The sequence below is a fragment of the Gorilla gorilla genome, chromosome 2, assembly GCF_029281585.2.
Source record: "Gorilla gorilla gorilla isolate KB3781 chromosome 2, NHGRI_mGorGor1-v2.1_pri, whole genome shotgun sequence".
Lineage (NCBI taxonomy): Eukaryota > Metazoa > Chordata > Mammalia > Primates > Hominidae > Gorilla > Gorilla gorilla.
The window spans coordinates 82,851,671-82,874,931 of NC_086017.1; the positions used below are offsets into that span (position 1 = coordinate 82,851,671).

General features: G+C 43.2%; 1 protein-coding gene across 4 annotated transcripts in view; it reads left to right on the plus strand.

The window, feature by feature from the left end:
* The window catches only part of GXYLT2 (glucoside xylosyltransferase 2), a 91,832-nt gene extending 69,167 nt beyond the window's left edge, over positions 1–22,665 (plus strand). For all 4 annotated transcript variants that reach the window (XM_031009171.3, XM_055382992.2, XM_055382991.2 and 1 more), the window contains 2 exons: positions 9,988–10,160; positions 17,421–22,665. In XM_031009171.3, the coding sequence (XP_030865031.3) occupies positions 9,988–10,160; positions 17,421–17,603 (356 nt within the window). In that variant the 3' untranslated portion in view covers positions 17,604–22,665. The remainder of the gene's footprint in view (positions 1–9,987; positions 10,161–17,420) is intronic.
* The last annotated feature ends 596 nt before the right edge of the window (positions 22,666–23,261 follow it).

Below are 23,261 nucleotides of genomic sequence, written 5' to 3' on the forward strand. Positions count from 1 at the left end.
AAGGCCAAATGTTGAAACTTCCAACACTGGACTCATTTTTAGAGAGTATCTTTTAGGTTTTGCTATACCATTCTTCTAAGAAGTGCAGTTAAAATTGATGTGAGGCGTGAAACTAAATGGAAATATTATAATCTAGGCGGGAGACCCTGTAGCCTGAACAATTGCTAGATTGAAGGGAATTGATTCTCAGGGTCCTTGGAGTTCAGGAACATATTCAGGGTCAAAAATCCTAGAAAAAGAACTCAGATCCCCAAATCCCTTTTGCTTTTCATCTGGGGCAAAAGAAATTCTTCTTATATTGTTAGGTGGATGATTTGGTGGGGTAGAGGGAAAAAGGGAGATGAAAATTTCTGGTCTATGTGTTTATATTAACACGTAAAGCTGATAAAATTCTTTTTTCCTCTTCCTTGTTAAAACTTTATTCTTATTAAAAATTAAAACTCCCGGGCACAGTGGCTCACACCTGTAATCCCAGCACTTTGGGAGGCCGAGTTGGGTGGATCACTTGAGGTCGAGAGTTTGAGACCAGCCTACCCAACATGGTGAAATCCCATCTCTACTAAAAATACAAAAAAATTAGCCAGATGTGGTGGTAGGCACCTGTAATCCCAGCTACTGGGAGGCTGAGGCAGGAGAATCACTTGAACCCGGGAGGTGGAGGTTGCAGTGAGCCAAGATTGCTCCACTGCACTCCAGCCTGGGCAACAGAGCGAGACTCTGTCTCAAAAAAAAAAAAAAATTAAAACTATGTTTTCTTCTTGAGAGAGATCTTTGGGCAAAAAAAGCAATCCTTACCCTACCCTTTTCAGGCCTTTCCTTTTGATTTAAAAATCCTGAGGTAGAGACTGCTGTTCAGAAAGACTTTGCCTGTGTTTGTTTGTATGTCACCCTTGGAACACATATTGTGAACCTTTTTTTAAAAAATTCTGGAATAAAACTCAATTTCATATGTCTTTGGATCAAAAAGGATCAAATCCTCGAAAAGAAAAAAAAGCAGGTTGATACAGAGTTTCTTGGGAAGATTCCCAATACCAATTTAGTAGAGGAAAGGGGAATGTCTTAGCTGTTCACTTGTGGTTTTTTTTTTTTTTTTTTTTTTTTTTTTTTTGGGACAGAGTCTGGCTCCGTCGCCCAGGCTGGAGTGCAGTGACACAATCTCAGCTCACTGCAATCTCTGCCTCCTGGGTTCCAGCAATTCTTCTGCCTCAGCCTCCCAAGTAGCGGAGATTACAGGAGTGTGCCACTATGCCTGGCTGATTTTTGTATTTTTAGTAGAGATGGGGTTTCCCCATGTTGGCCAGGCTGGTCTCGAGCTGCTGACCTCAGGTGATCTGCCCACCTCCTCCTCCCAAAGTGCTGGGATTGTAGGCATCAGCCACGGTGCCCAGGTATTTTTTTTCTTAATGAGATGAAGTTTCACTCTGTCTCGCAGGCTGGTGTGCAGTGGTGCAATTATGGCTCACTGTAGCCTTGACCTCCTGGGCTCAAGTGATCCTTCCACCTCAGCCTCCCAAGTAGCTGGGACTATAGGTGTGCATCATCACCACACCCAGCTTTTTTTTTTTTTTTTTTTTTTGAGAGGGAGTCTTGCTCTGTCACCTAGGCTGGAGTGCAGTGGCATGATCTCGGCTCACTGCAACTTCTGCCTCCCAGGTTCGAGCAATTCTTCTGCCTCAACCTCCCGAGTAGCTGGGATTACAGGCACCCAACACCACACCCAACTAATTTTTGTATATTTAGTAGAGACAGTATTTCACCATGTTGGCCAGGCTGGTCTCAAACTCCTGACCTCATGTGATCCACCTGCCTCGGCCTCCCAAAGTGTTGGGATTACAGGCATCAGCCACTGTACCCGGCCAAATTTTTTTAATTTTTTATAGAGATTGGGGGGCAGTCTCATTATGTTGCCCAAGGTCATCTGGAACTCCTGGGCTCAAGCGATCTTCCTGCCTCGGCCTCCCAAAGTGCTGGGATTTCAGGCATGAGTAACCAGGCCCAGCCTCTTAGGGCATGCTTTAATCCATTTCACTGTGACAGTAGGTCTGCATCTCTTCCTTTTTCTTCTTAGGTAGGTTTCGTCTTTTCTTTTTTTCTTGAGATGGAATCTGGCTCTGTCACCCAGGGTGGAGTGCAATGGCACCATCTCGTCTGACTGCAATCTCTGCCCCCCAGGTTCAAGCAATTCTCCTATCTCAGCCTCCCAAGTAGCTGGGACTACAGGCATGCACCATCACCCCCGGCTAATTTTTGTGCTTTTAGTAGAGACAGGGTTTTGCCATGTTGGCCAGGCTGGTCTCGAACTCCTGACCTCAGGTGATCCACCCTCCTTGGCCTCCTAAAATGCTGGGATTACAGGCATGAGCCACCATGACCGGTTTTGTGTGTGTGTGTGTGTTTGTTTGTTTGTTTGTTTGTTTTGAGACGGAGTCTCACTCTGTCACCCAGGCTGGAGTGTGGTGGCACGATCTCGGCTCACTGCAACCTCTGCCTCCTGGGTTCAAGCGATTCTTCTGCCTCAGCCTCCCGAGCAGCTGGGATTACAGGCACCTGCCACCACACCCAGCTAATTTTTGTAATTTTTGTATTACAGGCATCCGCCACCATGCCCAGGTAATTTTTTGATCCTCCTGGTGGATCACTTGAGGGATTATAGGCATGAGCCACCACACCCGGCCCTTTTCTTTAAATACTGCATTTTCCTCTTTGTCATGTGGCCGAAACGATCTAATTTAAGTCTCCCTGTCCATATTCCCAAATTGAGGAATCCAAAAGATTCACACAGTTGCCTCCCCAGTTCCTCTTAGCCTGTTGCTGATTATTTGAGGATGTGATTAGTGAGTAAATAAATAATACCCGAAGGCAGTCGTAAGCAGCTTTGCAATTAAACAGGAGTCCCTTGTCTTTAACTGGGGCTGAAACCAGAGGAGTTTAATTGCTTCTTCACTCTCCATCTGAGATCCATTGAGTAAAACAGGATATTGGAAAATAATCGTGACGTTGTTCTAAATCCTGGTTCTGCACAGTATCAAGTAAATAACCAAGTTTTCTGGTTTTAGATGAGTGATTGTTAGGTTAACTCCCTGACTGTTCTTCGTACAGCCTGCATTTGATCTTCCTATTTCATACTTTACCCAGGTACTTGATTAAACATGGGATCTTTGAACTGAGATCCAGCAATATCTATCACATTGTAAGGTTTCTCTTCATGTATATTGATTGCAGAGTACTTTCCACAAACCAGAACAAACTGTATTTGAAAAAAAGATTTGTCACCTTTATCCCTGGAAAGGAGAGAGGGAGACAGTATTGGCCACGGCACAGCAGATAAATATGTTTATTGTTATGGTTCTTCAGGTTGCCATGGGTGAACCAATGCATATAAAACCTGTAGCACACATCAGGAAATGTTGTCATTATTATAGTGTCTTGTATCTGATAACACCACTTTTTAAAATGTGTTTAAAAGTCATTAGCTAGAAAGTGTTTTAAAACTCTTGCTATAATTAGATAGTAAATGCCTGTGGGTGCATAATTGCAGTGCTGGTAATAGACTGACTTGAGATAGCTGAAACGCGTGGGGGCGTGCAGGACAGTTCACAGGACATTTCCTGGCAGGTGAGCCAAGGCAGCTTCATCAAGGGGTGGAAAACTGAGTTCACACCCTTAAAGGTGAGTCTGAGTCAAGAGCAGAGTTCTATGGAAGGGGTAAATCTGACAGGAACCAAAAGAGAATTCTATATAGGAAGATGTGTTTAGATGAACGCACTTAGGTTTCAGGGAACACAGCTCCACTCAGGCCAGCTAAGTGAGGGCAGATACTGTAAGAGGCCAGGGGCAGTCTCATGACCACACGAGTCAAATCAAGCCAGGCTTCATGAGAACTGGCCTTGGGAAGTTGCCAAGGACCAAAGTAGTTTCTTCATCTCTCAGAGGCCTCATGGTTTCTGTGATCTTTGCTTCTCTCCATGCCAGTCTGAGTCTATTCTGTCTCTCAGACCACATTCTCTGTTTGCCCATGGCCCAACCTGATTGTCAACCCCAAGTGAATACATTTTCACAAGTCCACAATCAATGATGATGGATCTCCTCTGTTTCCTAATTCGAATTCTTGGCAAAAAAAAAAAAAAAAAAGAGAGAGAGAGACTGGCCCAGCCCAGCTGCGACTGAATTCTCTTTAATTTGGGAGACCACCCTTGATCAGGCTCTAGAAGGGCAAAGTCATGTGGCATTTTCCTCTCTCAAACGTGACCACATAGGTCTGCTCCTTCTACAAGGGCAATTTCTAGAAAACTGAGATGTGGGTAGGGAAGAAAATGAAACCAGCCAAGTATAAGTGATAAGGCAGGGCATTAGGCTAGTGTAGAGGCAGAATTCTGCCTGAGGGAAGAGAGAAGAGCTGAAATGCCCATGGAGTACACGTAGATTGTGAGTCGAGTGTGTGATACTAGGGAGGCAGGAGGAGTTCATGGGAACCTCAAGGAGCAGGACTCACTCACATGGGACAAGTCTCTTCAATGGCTCCAGGAGGGCCTTATTCTCATCCTGCCTGGGGTCACTGGAGCCCTGCCCTTGAGCGTGCAACCACATTGTATATTCACCACACCAAAGCACCCAGCAACAGGCAGTTATGAGTGCTGCATTGTGGGGTTGACAAGCCCAGTTATTTCATATTGGGACTGTTCTAGGAAACTGGTAACAAATCACTGTTTCAGGAGTCTAGGAAGTTCATGAGCCCTGATGTAAAACGCAAGAGAAAAGGATAAAAATGGTATGGTCTGTGTGAGAAGGGGTTGTGTCAACTTTGTGTCTTTCACAGTGCAAGGCTCAGTGCTTTAAATGGAGTTGGTGTTCAGAAGTGTTGTTTGGTTGAATGAATGGAGTTAAGAGAAGGGAGTGAAGGGGAAAAGTATTAATAAATGGAAGAGAAAGAGCTACAGCAAGGAAAATGAGAGAAAAGAGAAGTTCAGGAGAGAAGGGAGATAGAAAGCTGGAGAAAGGGAAAAGATGCATTTGGTGAAAGGAGGTGTAAGTTGCATTTCATTCATTCATTCAGCACTAGTTTTTGAGCACTATGTGCCAGCCACAGGGCTAGGTCCCAGGAATATGGCAACAGATGAGTTAAACAAAGTTACTGGTTTCATGAAACCTACCTTTTGTTGGAGGAGGTAGAAGGTAGACTCCTAAAGAATAACTAGTTGTTCAAAATCACAAATTGTGATAAATGAGATGGAGGAAACAAATGAGGGGTTGAGAGAGAGACCCTCAAGGCTGGAGAAAGAAGAGCTTCCTTAGATTGTGTGATCAGAAAAGCCTTCTCAAAAAAAGTAATTGCCTTTTTTGGAACAAGGAGCATTCTGAAATAAGGAAAAAGAGAATGCTGGGAAATCTCAGTTCCAGGATGGGACATTAAAAAACAAAAACAAACAAAAAAAACTATTAACAGTGCAGTTGAACAGCCTCCGTTCTATTGATACAGAGTATTAAGCGAGGCCGGGTGTGGGAGCTTATGCCTGTAATCTCAACGCTTTAGGAGGCTGAGCAGGGAGTATTGCTTGAGGCCAGGAGTCCAAGACCAGCCTGGGCAACGTGGCAAGACCCCATCTCTACTAAAAAATAAAAATACATAAAAAATAAAAATAAAAGTGTAGCAAGCCTGTATTACCATGAAGTTAAAATGATCAGGCATAAACTAGTTCATAATCTTAGAGATCCCAAGAGTATGAAATAATCAGAAATATAAGGAGAGGAGTAGGCTGGGCACAGTGGCTGACACCTGTAATCCCAGCACTGGGAGGCTGAGGCGGGCAGATTGCTTGAGATAAGGAGTTCGAGACCAGCCTGGCCAACATGGCGAAACCCTGTCTCTACTAAAAATACGAAACTCTGGCTGGGCACAGTAGAGGCCTGTAATACCAGCACTTTGGGAGGCTGAGGCGGGCAGATCACCTGAGGTCCGGAGGTTTTTTTTTTTTTTTGAGACAGAGTCTCACCCTGTTGCCCAGGCTGGAGTGCAGTGGCACAATCTTGGCTCAATGCAACCTCCACATCCTGGGCTCAAGTGAGTCTCCTGCCTCAGCTTCCTGAGTAGCTGGGATTACAGGTGTGTACCACCATGCCTAGCTAATTTTTTTTTTTTTTTTTGAGACAGAGTTTCACTGTTGTTGCCCAGGCTGGAATGCAATGGCACGATCTTGACTCACTGCAACCTTTGCCTCGCAGGTCCAAGCAATTTTCCTGCCTCACCCTCCCGAGTAGCTGTGATTACAGTCATGTGCCACCACGCCCAGCTAATTTTTTTGTATTTTTAGTAGAGACAGGGTTTCTCCATGTTGGTCAGGCTGGTCTCGAACTCCCGACCTCAGGTGATCTACCTGCCTTGGCCTCCCAAAGTGCTGGGATTACAGGCGTGAGCCAACATACCCGGACAAATTTTTTAATTTTGTAGAGACGGGAGTCTCGCTGTGTTGCCCAGGCTGGTCTCAAACTCCTGAGCTAAAGCAATCCTCCCACCTTGGCCTCCCAAAGTGCTGGGATTATAGGCGTGAGCCACCATGCCCGGCCTTGGCTTCTCTTTACTGCTGTTAAATCGAGGTGAAATGTTTTTCTAACTTACCACGATTATAGAGCTAGATGGGGGTAGAAGCCAGATTTACACCTCTGCACTTCTGATTCCAGAGTCTTTGCTCTTTCTATTTGTTTTCTGCCTTGGAGTGCCCCTCACTGGGCCCAGTCCTCTAAGGAGGTTGCAAAGAGAGAAAAGGTTTCTCTCTTTTTTTTTCTTTTTTTTTTTTGAGACAGAGTCTTGCTTTGTCATTCGGGCTGGAGTGCAGTGGTGCGATCTCGGCTCACCACAACCTCCACCTCCCAGGTTCAAGCAATTCTCCTGCCTCAGCCCCCCGAGTAGCTGGGACTACAGGCACACGCCATCATGCCTGGCTAATTTTTGTATTTTTAGTAGAGGTGGGGTTTCACCATGTTGGCCAGGCTGGTCTCGAACTCCTGACCTCGTGATCCGCCTGCCTTGGCCTCCCAAAGTGCTGGGATTACAGGCGTGAGCCATTGCACCCAGCCGAGAAAAGGTTTCTTTTTGTAAGCCCTAAACTACTTGGAAAGAGGCAAAAACTCTCATCACTAATCTAAACTCCATGAAAGCAGGGACTGGATTTTTCTATTATTTGTCCACAGTGCACACAGCAGACACTCAACAAATATTCATTGATTCAATCAATCAGTGTGTTTACAAAAACAGACTCAAGCACAGTTTATTCAACTGGAAACTTTAGAAGGCGCTTAAGACAATGTAAATGCTTGGGTGAGCATCATTAATGAGTCATATGACCCATTGGGTGACAAAAGGAAGCAGTTGGGTGTGGCCAGGCACAGTTCAAAAGCACTTTTAGATATTTTCCTTTATTTAATCCTCACATCCAGCCTCTGCATTAAATTGCAGAAAGGTCAGGCAGCTAATAGAGGAGTTGTGATTCAAATCTCTATAGGGTGACTTGAGGATGGCCACTACTCCATCCCACTTAGGGACTATGTATGTGCAAATGTTCAGGTAAATGCAAGTAAGGGAATGTCATGGTGGAATGGAGTTCTCCTGAGAAAAGAGAAATGTCACAGTGTGTTATGAGCAATTAGGAATTTGATAAAAGATGCCTAAATGTCACTGTCCTATAAAAGACTGAGCCATGAAAACATACACAGCCTGCCAGACGGGATGTGTGACAATCACTTCATTATTTGCTTTCCATCTTGAAGCTTTCTGTAAGTAATCACTAAGCAATGATTTTTTTCTGTGAGACAGGAATGCCATCAACCCAATGAACAAGCACATCTTGAAGTTGCTTTTCCAATGGTGGTGGTGTTACTGATTTGCTGTAATCCTCTCTTGTGCTCTCTCACAGGGTCTTTCTCATGATCAGCAACACACATTTGCAGAGAGCTTTGATCCATACTCCTCTGCCCCCAACCCTGAAAAGCATCAAGCTGAGAAGCCAGGAAGCTAGGGGGTCATGAATTTATTGCTAATTGTGTAATTCTGGTCACCAAGAGGAAATTTTCTGAATCCAATAGGATTAGGGCAGAGTTTCTCAACATCAGCACTATTGCTATTGTTGGGGACTGTCCTGTTCATTATAGGATGTTCAGAGCACCCACTAGATACCAGTGGCAGCCTCCCCCATGTATAACAGTCAACAGTGTTTCCCTCCAAATATTGCCAAATGGCCCTGGGGTAGAGGAGTAGGGAGGGGGCAAAATTGCCCCTGGTTGAGAACCAACCAGGGTTTAGAGATACAAACACACCTGTGTACATATGTGCACATATGGCCATGGTGCATATAGTTACCTTGGCACAGGGCTTTTTTTTCTTTGCTTTTTGCTTTGGGGTTTTTCTCTTTCCTGTTGTAGGTGGGGCTTTTTTGTTGTTGTTGGTTTTTGTTTTTGAGATGGAGTCTTACTCCGTCACCCAGGCTGGAGTGCAGTGGTGTGATCTCAGCTCACTGCAACCTCTGCCTTCCGAGTTCTAGATTCTCGTGCCTCAGCCTCCTGAGTAGCTGGGATTACAGGCTCCTGCCTCCATGCCTGGCTAATGTTTGTATTTTTGGTAGAGACAGGGTTTCATCATGTTGGTCAAGCTGGTCTCGAACTCCTGACCTCAAGTTATCCACCAACCTCAGCCTTCCAAAGTGCTGGGATTACAGGTGTGAGCCACTGTACCCAGCCGAAGGTGGGGGTTTTTGCTGGTTTTTTTTTTTTCTTTGGTTTTTTGTTTGTTCTTAATCTGAAGCATAATCTTTACTTTAATCCTGACTCCTCTTTTTTAGCTCTGTCCGTTTTATAAAACCTTTCCAAAGAGTTGATTACAACTGCTAACACTATTTTTGACATTTTTTTGTGTGTATCTTTTTTTTTTTTTTTTTTTTTTTTGATATAGGATCTCACTCCGTCACAGGCTAGAGTGCAGTGGCATGATCATAGCTCACTGTAACCTCTAACTCCTGGGCTCAAGGAATCCTCCCAAGTAGCTTCAAGTGTGCCACCATGCCTGGCTAATTTATTTTTGTAATTTTTTTGGTTTGTTCGTTTTTTTTGTTTTGAGACAGTCTTATTTTGTTGCTCAGGGTGGAGTGTAGTGGTGCGATCTTGGATCACTGCAACCTCTGCCACCTCCTGGCTATTCTCCCGCCTCAGCCTCCCAAGTAGGTGGGATTACAGGTGCGTGCCGCCATGGCTGGCTAATTTTTGTATTTTTAGTAGAGACAGGTTTCGCCATGTTGGCCAGGCTGATCTCAAACTCCTGACCTCAGGTGATTTGCCTGCCTTGGCCTCCCAAAGTGCTGGGATTACAGGCGTGAGCCACCATGCCTGGCCCAGCTGCTAATTTTTAAAATTTGTATAGAGACAGGGGTCTCGCTATGTTGCCCAAGCTGGTCTCAAACTCCTGACCTCAAGTGATCCTTCCACCTTGGCCTCCCAAACTCTGGGATTACAGGTGTGAGCCACCACACCCAGCCAGTGCAACTGCTAACATTATTGAACCACTACTGTATGTTTGATACCCTGCTAAGCATTTTACGTGTATGTTTAAAGTTTAATCATCAAAATAAGATAGAGGTTGTATTATTCCCATTTACAGATGAGAAAACAGAAGTACAGGAAGTTAAATGACTAGACATGGATTTCAGTGGTTTTGAGTGAGAGAGTTGAGATTTGGACCCAGGCTGCCTCATGCCTGTGTTTGCTTTCTTATTTAAGATGCAATACTCTCTTCTTTTTTTAGATGAAACCTACATCATCACTGTGTGCCCCTTCAATTCTTGATCTCAGAATGGGGCAAAATTTGATCTATGAGTAAAAAATCACACTCCTGTACTTTGAAATTACATGCTGTGTACAGTTAGTGGAAACAGTTTAATCGTGGGACATGTGCATGAGAGCTGGCACTAACCGTGGACATATATGTCTTTCTCTTTTTACCACCAGAGTGTCTCTATGTATTCCCCTGCCAGTGGAACTACCGTCCCGATCACTGCATGTACGGAAGCAACTGCAGAGAGGCTGAGCATGAAGGTGTGTCTGTTCTGCATGGAAACCGAGGCGTCTACCATGACGATAAGCAACCAACGTTCAGAGCACTCTATGAAGCAATACGGGATGTAAGTGTGCCCTTGCTGCTGTTAGCAGATGTGCTTATCAGCATGAAGCAATATTGGCGCTTTAGTCACCTGTCCCTTTGAAGGCCAAATATTCCCAAAGCTTAGAGTTATACCAGTTATTCCCGACCTCAGTCACGCTCTGTCACTATATCCTCTTGCCACCTTGTACTATATCATATCTACTTGACTTATTTCCACATATACCATTCATTATCTTTTACTTAACCAAATTTACTTTAGGAGGAAATTTCTGTTTTTTGTTTTTGTTTTTTGAGATGGAGTCTTGCTCTGTTACCCAGGCTGGAGTGCAGTGGTGGGATCTTGGCTTACTGCAACCTCCACCTCCTGGGCTCAAGTGATTTTCCTGCCTCAGCCTCCCAAGTAGCTGGGACTACAGACACGCGCCGCCATGCCTGGCAAATTTTTGTATTTTTAGTAGAGATGGGGTTTCACCATGTTGGCCAGGCTGGTCTCGAACTCCTGACCTCAAGTGATCCACTCGCCTTAGCCTCCCAAAATGTTGGGATTACAGGTGTGAGCCACCTACTTTAGGAGGAAATTTCATGTCACGAAGACAACTTCTGTGCCTTTTGCCATAGTGTAAGGTAACACATAGGATCAAGATTAGACAATAAAAAGAAAATGATATTACTCAGTTCTAGCTAAATACGTTGCCTGGTTGCCAGCTCCAATCTGTTACTCAATCAGGGGTCAAAGTGTTCAGTTATGACAAGGAGCCAAACTAAAAGTAACAATCAAGCCTTTATTTGCTTAACTGCAGAAGTGCATGCAAGCAGCAGAAAGAGGCCCTGACTCCCCAGTCTTCCATTTTTCCCCACCAAAGGGTACAAGATAAGAGTCAAGTGCATACAGCACACATGGCAGGAACCTTCTCACTGCCAAGGGGCACTGAAGAAAAGGTTCTTGGCTGGATGCAGTGGCTCATGCCTGTAATCCCAGCACTTTGGGAGGCCAAGGCAGGTGGATCACGAGGTCAGGAGTTCGAGACCAGCCTGGCCAATACGGTGAAACCCTGTCTCTACTAAAAATACAAAAATTAGGCTTGGCGCAGTGGCTCATGCCTGTAATCCCTGCACTTTGGGAGGGCAAGGTTGGCAGATCACAAGGTCAGGAGATCGAGACTTTCCTAACATGGTGAAACCCCATCTCTACTAAAAAATACAAAAAAAAATTTTTTTTTGGTGCTGGGTGTGGTGGCGAGCGCCTGTAGTCCCAGCTACTCGGGAGGCTGAGGCAGGAGAATGGCATGAACCCAGGAGGTGGAGCTTGCAGGGAGCTGAGATGGCGCCACTGCACTCCAGCCTGGGCGACAGAGCAAGACTCCATCTCAAAAAAAAAAAAAGAAGGTTCTTGCCTCTTTATGGACTCGTGGGCTAGGGATGGGAAAAGAGAGGAGAAAATAGGGTGGGAATGCAGGTATGTGTATGAACATGGCTGTCTGGAGCCCTTTATGCAACTTTCTCAAGAAAACTGCAACATAGTAAGACCCCATGTGTACAAAAATTTAAAAAATAAGGCAAGCCTCATGCCTGTAATCTCAGTGACTTGGGAGGCTGAGGCAGGAGGATCACTTGACCCCAGGAGTTCAAGGCTGCAGTGAGCTATGATTGCACCACTTCACTCCAACTTGGGCAACACAGCAAGACCCTGTCTCAAAAAAAAAAAAATTTCACGACAGAAGAAAACTATATGAAATTCAAATGTCAGCACTGGTAAATAAAGTCATATTGGGAACCAGTGACACCTATTCATTTATGTATTGTCATTTTTCTTTTGGTGGAGATGGGATCTTGCTTTTTGGCCAGGCTGATTTCAAACTCCTGGCCTCAAGTGATCTTCCCATCCCAGCCTCACAAAGTGCTAGGACTACAGGTCTGAGCCATCGTGCCTGGCCATTTATGTATTATCTATGGTTATGTTGGCACTATAATAACAGGATGATTAGTTGTGACAAAGGACATATGGTCTACAGAGTCTAAAATATTTACCATCTACTCCTTTACAGAAAAAGTTTGCCAACCCCTGACATAAAACATGTAGAATTTATTAGGCTTTGTTGTTAAAGATCGAATTCTCTAAGTTTCATGAACAGGCTTTGGTAGAAGTGAGGTAGGGGGTAAATCCTGTAACATAGTAACATTTTTTTGTGTATGAAAATGTGCATTTGCAAAAAAAACAAAAAACAAAACATTTAAGGCCCAGCACAGTGGCTCATGCCTGTAATCCCAGCACTTCAAGAGGGTAAGAAGTGAGAGGATTGCTTGAGGTCAGGAGTTTGAGGTCAGCGCAGCCAACATAGTGAGACCCCATCTCTATAAAAAATAAAATCGGCCCAGTGTGGTGGCTTATGCCTGTAGTCCTAGCACATTGGGAGGCTGAGACAGGCAGATCACTTGAGGTTAGGAATTCAAGACCAGCCTGGCCAACATGGTAAAACCCCATTTCTACTAAAAATACAAAAATTAGCCGGGTATGGTGGTGCACGCCTATAATCCCAACTATTAGGGAGGCTGAGACAGGTGAATTGCTTGAACCTGGGAGGCAGAGGTTGCAGTGAGTCTTGATTGCACTACTACACTCCAGCCTGGGTGACAGAGTGACACTCCATCTCAAAAAAACCAATTAATTAATTAATTAAATAGGCCCGGTACAGTAGCTTACGCCTATAATCCCAGCACTTTGGAGGCTGAGGCAAGGAGTTCAGGACCAGCCTGGGCAACATAGTAAGACCCTGTCTCTGAAAAAACAAATTAAAAAAAAGAAAATAAATGAAAAAAAGAAAGTATGCATTTGCTAGGGAGAGTCCTGGAGAATTCTAACTCTGAAAATTCGCAGAGTTGGCTGAGCGTGGTGGCTCACGTCTGTAATCCCAGCACTTTGGGAGGCCGGGGGGGGCGGGGGTGGATCACCTGAGGTCAGGGGTTCGAGACCCGCCTGACCAACATGGAGAAATCCCCCTGTCTCTACTAAAAATACAAAATTAGCTGGGCATTGTGGCGCATGCCTGTAATCCCAGCTACTCGGGTAGCTGAGGCAGGAGAATCACTTGAACCCAGGAAGCAGAGGTTGCAGTGAGCCAAGATCATGCCATTGCACTCCAGCCTGGGCAACAAGAGTGAAACTCCATCTCAAAAAAAGAAAAAAGAAATTCCTAGAGTTGACTTCTGTACAGGGAAAGTGTTTAGCATGCATCCAAGCTTTTCCTTCTGCATTTCCTGCTGTTTGGTTTTCAAAGGCCAGGTGATTTAATTATGCAAAAAATTTGTTCTGTGCTTAATGATATCCTCACATTTAAATATTCAAACACTGACTCCAGGGGCAAACTCATTCAGGAGTACAAGCAGAAGTTAAATAAGTACACAGCAGCCGTGTGTCTATCAGAGCCACTCTTGGGTTTCTTTTGTGATCTGTCACCCCTGGTTTGGAGTTGAGCAGTTGTGGTTCTTGAGTTACAACTCATCTTGTTTGTTTTCTGGGGGATCAGAAAGAGGGCTGAACAACTTTGTTTCATAAATGATTCTGCTTAGTACACTCCATGATTTTCCTCAGTTGGGCCTGAAAATATAGTTTTCATTCAGGCATTTCAATCAGAAAAATCACTAACCCTGACCCAAAATGTGAGTAAATATAAAGAGACTCCATCATAAAAGATGTATTTCCCCATTCTCTACAATGCTGTGAACCATTGTGTAGTGGGTCAGAGCTTGGTTTTGGGCCTGGACAGACGGGTTCAAATCCCAATTTCGCAACTTTCTGGTGATTTGCCATTAACTGTGCCCTTACCTTGCTGGGCCTCAGTTTTTTCATCAGTCAAGTGTAGATAATAAGATTATCTACCTCAAACAAGTGTTATGAAAATTCAACAAAATGATAGTCTTTACGCTTTTAGTACAGAGCCTGACTTACAGTTTGTGCAATAATTAGAAGTTGTTTTGGCCAGGTGCGGTGGCTCACACCTGTAATCCCAGCACTTTGGGAGGCTGAGGCAGGTGGATCACTTGAGGTCAGGAGTTCGAGACCAGCGTGGCCAAAATGGCGAAACCCTGTCTCTACTAAAAACATGAAAATTAGCCGGGCGTGGTGGCGCATGCCTGTAATCCCAGCTACTTGGAAGGCTGAGGTAGGAGAATGGCTTGAAACCGGGAGGCAGAGGTTACAGCAAGCCAGGATGGTGCCACTGCACTCCAACCTGGGCGACAGAGTGACACTCCATCTAAAAAAAAAAAAAAAAAAGATATAAGGAAGTTGTTTTGATGATAACAATTTCACACTTTCTCTAGCTTTTTCACGTTTCTCTCTCTCTTCTTGCTTATAAAGTTTCTCTCTATATATTTTTTCTTTTACTCCCTTCATCTGTCTCTGAAAATATTATCTCTCTTTCTCTCTATTTCTCTCTCTATTTCAGGTGCTCATAGACATCCTAACCTGTGTGGTACGTGTTTGTGTGAAAGGGCAGTGCAGCCTCCCCACAAGAAGGCATCTATCAGATAGACATTTTTGCAGTAATTCTCTTGACAATCACTTATGAAGCATCTATTTTATGCAGGAACAATTCTAGTTTCTAGGAATTTGGAAGGTAATAAGATGAACAAAGCCCTAGTCTTTAAGAAGCATATATTCTGAGCTGGGCGCAGTGGGTTACGCCTGTAATCCCAGCACTTTGGGAGACTGAGGCAGGTGGATCACCTGAGGTCATGAGTTCGAGACCAGCCTGGCCAACATGGTGAAACCCCGTCTCTACTAAAAATACAAAAATAAGCCGGGCATGGTGGCAGGCACCTGTAATCCCAGCTACTCAGGAGGCTGAGGCAGGAGAATTTCTTGAACCCAGGAGGCAGAAGTTGCAATGAGCCGAGATCGCACCACTGCACTTCAGCCTGGGTGACAGAGCAAGACTCTGTCTCGGAAAAAAAAAAAAAAAAGAAGCATATATTCTGGTGGGGGAAGCCAGACAATACTCACTGAGAAAAAGAAAGAAAGAAAAATTCAGCCTGGGCAACATAGTGAGATGCGTCTCTAAAAAATTAAAAAAAAAAAAAAATTAACCTGGTGGCACATGCCGGTAGTCCCAGCTACTGGGCGGGGAGGGGTTGGGGCTGGGGTGGGAAGATCCCTTGAGCTTAGGAGGCCAAGGCTACAGTGAGCTAGGATGGCACCACTGTACTCCAGCCACAGCAAGACTTTGCCTCTTTAGGAAAAAAAATAGTAACAACTGGGTGTCATGGCAAGTGCCTGTGGTCCCAGCTAATTGTGAGGCTGAGATGGAGGATCACTTGAGCCCAGGAGTTCAAGGCTGCAATGAGCCGTGATTGCCCCTCTGTACTCCAGCTTGGGTGACACAGCAAGACCCTATCTCAAAAAAAAAAAGAAAAAAGAAAAAAAAAATCCTCTGAGATAGTGAAAGGAGTTCAAAAGGTGTAAAAAGAGTGGGCTGATGGGTCCAAAGTCCTGGGCTGGAGAGGAGTGTTCTACCAGCTGGGGGAGGGGCACCAGGAAGGCTGCTTGTAAGTCCTAGACTTATCAGATGGAGGCAGCCCAGGGGAAATCTGGGGAAAATCCCGTGAAACAGAAGGAATAACCAGGGGAAAGTCCCGGAGGCAGGAATGAATTTGGTGTGCTGGAAAGACAGGAATGGCCAGATAAGAGGAGAGAGGAGGAACTGAGAGGGGAGAGTTTCCAGGTCACCTTGAACCTTTAGAACAAGGGAGGAGTTGGAATCTCATTCTAATGGCAGTGGAAAGCCCCTTCGGGAAAGTGATAGGCTCTGATTTATGATTTAAAAATATCACCTTGGTAACGTGGTGGAAGGGATGCAAGAGTGAAAACACAAAGGCTATTTGTGAGACTAATCGCAGCCACCTGGGTGAGCAATGGGGCCAGCATGGGCTTGCGTGGTGGCAGGAAAATGGGAAGAAGTTGCCATATTTGGGTTATGTTGTTGAGATAGAGTTTACAGGACTTGCTGATGAATTGGATGAGGGTTGTGGGGGGAAAGAGAGGAATTGAGGGTGATTCCAAGGTTTTGACCTATCCTGTTCCCATTACTGGAGCTACAGTGGTGAAAAGGACAGATTCAGGACTGGCTTCAAGGGGTTTATTAATGGTTTAAATCTCATGATTAAAGAAAAAGTATCCCAAACCAACCTGGTCTGGGAGAGAACCTTCTTGCATTACATAATGCATAATCTCCTTCCGAGAAGAAATTGGCATCTCTGATAAACCTGTGTAAGCAGTATTTCTGATTAATTTTAAAGGATTAACATTTGTTCTAGGAAACCAGACACCCACCTCTCCTGTTAGGCAAGAGTGTACTGATCTTTAACCATTCTTTCATTTCTCGCTAGTCTTTCCATATAAAATGTCCTGACCAAGAGTGGATCTTTGATTTGATCTACTACCAGACTTTTCCCTTTCAACAAGATTGTAATAAAACTTTGATACATGTGCGTAACTAAGTGGTCTGACAGATTTATTTTGGGTTATACTGCTCATAGACGTATTCCATGAAACAAACAAAAGAATTTTTAAAAATGGCAGTGATGATCTCAAAAGCCCAATATTAAGAGGGAAGTAAACAACCACTAATATTTGGTACCTGAATTATTAAAATCTGGTTTATTGCCAATAAATTTTACTAGTAATTGTTAAACCCTGAACTTCACGAGATTACCATAGACATACCCTAAAGTTTCTTCATTAAGGTCAAAAAAGATGAAGAATTCATTGTTTTGTTGTAGTAGATTTCAAGTGAGTATCTTGAGCCTTCCTTCTACTCAGCGTAAACATGCTATGATATATGGACTTTCCTGTCCTTAGAGACATGCATCATTTTTAGATTGTAAGACCCTTAAGGACCCAAAATTTTTTTTAATTTTATTAGTATTCTTTTTTAATGAGATGGGGTCTTGCCATGTTGCTCAGGCTGGTCTCAAACTCCTGGGCTCAAGTGGTCCTCCCACCTCGGCCTCTCAAAGTGCTGGGGTTACAGGTGTAAGCCACCACGCCTAGCCTTTTTCTTTTTAAAGAGGTAAAGAAACTGAGGTTCAGAGAGTTTAAATGATTACCTGGGGTTGCACAGCTGAGACAGGATTTTAAGTTAGATCCTCAAAGGTCTTTTCGCTTGTCCAAACCTGTGCCTGTGGGCTTATCGTAATTCCTGTGTCATTTCTTAGTAAAAATGATCTGCATTTAAAATGGCATTTCCGTTACTAAATAAGCTTTTTTTTTGTCATCTTTCAGTTTCCCTTTCAAGACAATCTCTTTCAATCCATGTATTACCCCCTTCAGCTGAAGTTTTTGGAGACTGTGCACACTTTATGTGGACGAATCCCGCAAGTTTTTCTGAAGCAAATTGAGAAAACAATGAAAAGGGCTTATGAGAAACACGTCATCATCCATGTTGGCCCGAACCAGATGCACTGAATATTTTGTCTTGTTGCAAGTCAATTAGGCGTCTTGTGACCAAGGAAATACTAATCTCTAAGCTGCCTGGGTCTTTTTGTGTGAATATTTAATGGTGCTCCATGACTGTTGAGTTTTTAAAACCTCGTTAAATTTTGCCAAATCAGTTGCCCCCAAAAGGGAATATGCTTTTCCTTATTTTTTTTTCTAAAATGCTATTATTCTAAGGAAAAAAAAAAGACTATTACTCATTTAACATTGTTTAAGCAGGTTGAGCTAGCTGTGAAAATAGCTTTTGTGAGCCTTCCAATTCCTAAACGTCTGAGACCATTTCAGTGGCACCTGAGGTGTTATATTGATCTAGCATTCCTGAGACTCTTTCTATGCAACTGACTCCCCCACACCCGTCTTATAAAAGTAATACACACTTGTGAAACAGAGAGACACACTTGTAGAGCATATGGGTCAAGGGCTGAACATCAAGATTAGATTAGCCATAATCCTATTGACCAGTGGAAAAGATTGTTTCCATTTTAAAGCAGTTCCTTACAACCTTTTTTCTCTACTTTTGCATTTTCCACTCTAACACACATCTAAAACAGGTAATCTCAGTAAAAGCTGGCCTTTTTGCTGAGATTTTTATGTGGGAGACTAAAATATTAGACGAGATGATTATGCGTACAGAATTTTATTTAAAATACATCTGAGAATCATTCAGATACTTGGGCAGTGTTAAAGGATGAAGCATGTATCTGGGGGTATTTCTTCTTTTTCTTTCTTTCTTTTTTTTTTTTTTTTGAGACGGAATCTCACTCTGTAGCCCAGGCTAGAGTGCAGTGGCAGGATCTCGGCTCACTGCAGCTTCCACCTCCTGGGTTCAAGTGATTCTCATGCCTCAGCCTCCCCAGTAGCTGGGATTACAAGTGTGCGCCACCACACCCGGCTAATTTTTGTATTTTTAGTAGAGACACGGTTTTACCATGTTGGCCAGGCTGGTCTTGATCTCTGGATCTCAAGTGATCTGCCTGCCTCAGCCTCCCAAAGTGCTGGGATTACAAGTGTGAGCCACTGCACCCAGCCAATCTGGGAGTATTTCTAAAGAAAAAAATTGTTTCGATTTGTGGAGGACTAAATCATAATACATTTCTATGCAACGATAGCTTCTGAGAGGAAATTCAGGAATGTTTGTGTTCACCACAGACAAAAACATTTGATCTGTTAATCATCAGTAGCTGTGGTCATCTCTCTTCCTTAAACTCTTGGGCAATGGGTGGAAATCAGAGACTAACTTCAAATTTAATGTGTAAAAAACAAATAGTTCAGCTGCTTCTATTGGTAAGAAAATTCAACTTCCTACCAGCCTTAGAAAGGTCTCTTTAAACAATTTCTTTCCCGCTAGGGTTACTCAGCTGGTCCATACAGGTTTTATCACCTCACTGCAAGGAGGAAGTTGAATATTCTGTTCCCCACGGGGATCTGGCTTAATCCCTAGTTGCTCATATAGTTGGTATCAGCATAGCAATATTTTGCATAATGCTTTATTTTTCTCAAATGACTATTGCATAAATGATCTTGATATTTGCAACAGCCTAGTGGATTTGGTAGGGTCCTGAATCATCTCTATAAGGCAAACAAGGAAATTGTAACACAAAGAAATAAACATATTGAATATAATTGCTATTCTGTAAGACATACAGTCTGTGTAAGATGCATCTTATTTACAGAGACATTTTTGAAAATTAAAATATTAAATACCTTTTGTTATATAGAGACAATGATCTGAAAGTATAAAAAGAAAAATATTATCTTGTTGATGTAAATATGATATCCTTATATATATTAGAATCCAATAAGATATCATGGGCGCAATATTAGCAAAAAAAAGTCAGTCTTACCCTGAAAAAAAAATAGATATGAAAATCTCAGCACTACACAGAAATGTTTAGATGTCAATCAGTTTTGGTATGCAGCATTATTATAGTAGTAACAAATTTAAATCTAAAATTTTAGAGTAATACTTTCCTTCTGATCAGTTGCCCTGTGGTTATTTTTGTTAAGGAAACTACCATTATGATGGGAAACTCTTATTTTTGCTGTTATATTTTGTTTCCTTATTTCACCACTAGAGGTGACATCATTATTTTGTAACTTTAGTACTAGGCTTTCCATTTGTGGTATGGACACATATGATATGGAGCAATTTTTGAATTGTCTTTCACATAGGGGAAATTGCATCTTATATACCCATAAATTGGGTTTTAGTGAGAGAGCCAGGATGGAACATAATTTCCTAACTTCATCCCAGTTTCCTTTCTACTTGTTCAGAATGGCCAGTGAAACACACAAATGGCACTCAGATTTGTTGATGGCTCACCAACTCAAAGAGGTTCCTTCCCTCCTTTGATAAGTCCCACAAAAACATCTACTGTAAAGACTTGAAATACAATGCGTTTCTTTTTTATGAGAGCCAAGTTTACCCACAACTCTCAAATACCAGTACTGGTCTGACTGTGCAGAAAAGGGTTGCCCGCAAAGGTCAATGATATCACCCTAGAACATTCTAGAATGATGAATTTTGAGAATGTGAAACCTTAGAACCTCGTGCGGTTGTCTGCCTTGGAATTCCTGTGCTGTATCCCGAAATTTTAGCTGAATTTGGCAGAGAATTTAGAGAAAATTTGCTTTTCTAATCCTTGCTGCCTGAAAGTGCTAATTATTTTCCATAGCTAGGATATTACCATGGAGCAATATTTTCTCTGCCTTTGATAACTCCCAGCAAATTACTACATTAACCGCCTTTGAAATCCAGGAGCCACAAATTTTAATTCAGTGGCCTGCTAAAACATGCACTCTCTGGTTTAAAGTTTGCCAAAGGTGGTGCTGCCCCATATGCCACATTGAATACTGGGAAGGGCCAGGCACGGTGGCTCACGCCTGTAATCCCGGCACTTTGGGAGGCCGAGGCGGGCGGATCACGAGGTCAGGAGATCAAGACCATCCTTTCGAACACGGTGAAACCCAGTATCTACTAAAAATACAAAAAATTAGCCGGGCGTGGTGGCGCCTGTGGTCCCAGCTACTCGGGAGGCTGAGGCAGGAGAATGGCGTGAACCCGGGAGGCGGAGCTTGCAGGGAGCCGGAGCTTGCAGGGAGCCGAGATTGCGCCCCTGCACTCCAGCCTGGGCGACAGAGCGAGACTCCGTCTCAAAAAAAAAAAAAAAAGAATACTGGGAAGAAGGTGGGCCAGTTCTCTCCTCTCCTCCTGCCCTGCCTTTTCTCTCTTCCCTCTCTTTTCTTCTTTACTCATTTCTTTTTAATTTCTGTTTAATGCATATGACTATGGAGTTCCATTAAAGAAGGAAAGAGCACTTTCTGATAGCAAAAGGTGACAGTATTTTTATATGCATCGAGATTGAGGTTTTTCAACAGCAGTGTCACTGGAAATGCTGACAATATTTTTCTTGCTGAGTGTTTCTCCAATATAAATCTCAGTAATCATGGCTTACATTGAAAATTCTAATATTTAAACAATTAACTGGCTAGAAAAGCAATTTAAGTTTTTCTTCAACTTCCAAAATGGCAATTTAGCACTTTGGATACAAAGCTCCAAGCTTTACTATTTATGGGATATGTCTAGTTCATATTCAGTGCTTCCATTGCAAATTATTGTGACTTTTACCAAATTTGGTATTGAAATGGGTATTTATATGGACTCAGACGTTTGAGAGTATTTCTTTTATTTGCAGTTATGGTGTTCATGAGCAAAAACAAACAAATAAACCAAATCATACAAAACATTATTATTCACAGTGATTGAAAACAAAATAATGATCCAATAACAAAATAATCACTCCAGCCCAGCCTGAAAGCAGGACATTCATACAAATTTAGATTCATGTATAAATATTATCTGATATTTATACATTATCTGATATTTATACATATAAAAGATAAATTACATGTGTTTGATAAACCAACATGAACATTTCATCACTGAAATCAGAAATATGTTGAGTTCTATGACAGCACAAATCATATTTCCTTTCTTTCTTTCTTTCTTTTTTCTTTTTTTTTTTTGAGATGGAGTCTCGCTCTGTCGCCCAGCCTGGAGTGCAGTGGTACGATCTCGGCTCACTGCAAGCTCCACCTCCCGGGTTCACGCCATTCTCCTGCCTCAGCCTCCCGAGTAGCTGGGACCACAGGCGCCACCACGCCCAGCTAATTTTTTGTATTTTTAGTAGAGAAGGGGTTTCATCGTGTTAGCCAGGATGGTCTTGATCTCCTGACCTCGTGATCCGCCCGCCTCAGCCTCCCAAAGTGCTGGGATTACAGGCGTGAGCCACTGCGCCCGGCCTCTTCTCTTTCTTTTTTTCTTTCTTTCTTACTCTTGCTCTCTCGCTCTCTCTTGCTCTCTCTCTCTTTCTCTCTTTCCCTCCCTCCCTCCCTCCCTCTCTCTCTCTCTCTCTTTCTTTCTTTCTTAAGCAAGCTAACACAGGACACATTCTCTCTCTTTTTTTTTGAGATGGAGTCTCCGTCTGTCACCTAGGCTAGAGTGCAGTGGCACAATCTCAGCTCACTGCAGCCTCCGCCTCCCAGGTTCAAACGATTCTCATGCCTCAGGCTTCCGAGTAGCTGGGACTACAGGTGTGCACCACCATGCCCAGCTAATTTTTGAATGTTTAGTAGAGATGGGATTTCACCATGTTGGCCAGGCTGGTCTCAAACTCCTGAGCTCAAGTGATCCACCTGCCTGGGCCTCCCAAAGTGCTGGGATTACAGGCATGAGCCACTGTGCCCAGCTGACATATTCTCACTTAATAGAATTATAGAGAAATTTTTCATGTTTTTCTTTTTCTCTCCCACTTTTTCATATTCCTCTTTTTCCTTTTTGCCTTTCCGTTTCTGTCTATGATGTAAGCTTCTGAGGAGAACCAAGAAGCTTGGCTTTAGTGGTAGAATGACAGAACTTAGGGATCCCTTGCAGGCTAGAACGAAGTTCTAACCCTTAGACCAAATCTTTATGTTAAGAGTTTTCCAGAATTCAAAAAAAAAAAAATCAATCAACACAACACACACACACACACACACACACACACACACACTGCCTTTAGAAGGAGGAGCCAATATTTGTTGTACCTGTGAACTGAGGAATTATAGATAAACCTTAGGTCAAATCATTTCACAATTGCATTGGTGGTATTGAAAACTGATGAGATTTCTCTGACAAAGAGAGAGCTTTGTCCTAGTTTTTGTTCTTCATAGGTCAAACCTGGCAATATTCTCTTGTCTGCAAGATAAAGTGTTTGTGCTTCTATCACCATATGCATGAACATGTAAGAATCAAGATACAATTTCTGCTTCATCAGTTTCACATGTTCATGTTGTCACTGAAAAAATGCATCCACTGTTTATAGCTCCCAAGGAGACCCCAAATTCTTTTTTTTTCTTTTGAGATGGAGTCTCGCTCTTGTTGCCCAGGCTGGAGAGCAGTAGCGCGATCTCAGCTCACTGCAACCCCCGCGTCCTGGGTTCAAGTGATTCTCCTGCCTCAGCCTCCCCAGTAGCTGGGATTTACAGGTGCCTGCTACCATGCCTAGCTAATTTTTGTATCTTTAGTAGAGACAGGATTTCACCATGTTGGCCAGGCTGATCTCAAACTCCTGACCTCAGGTGATCCAC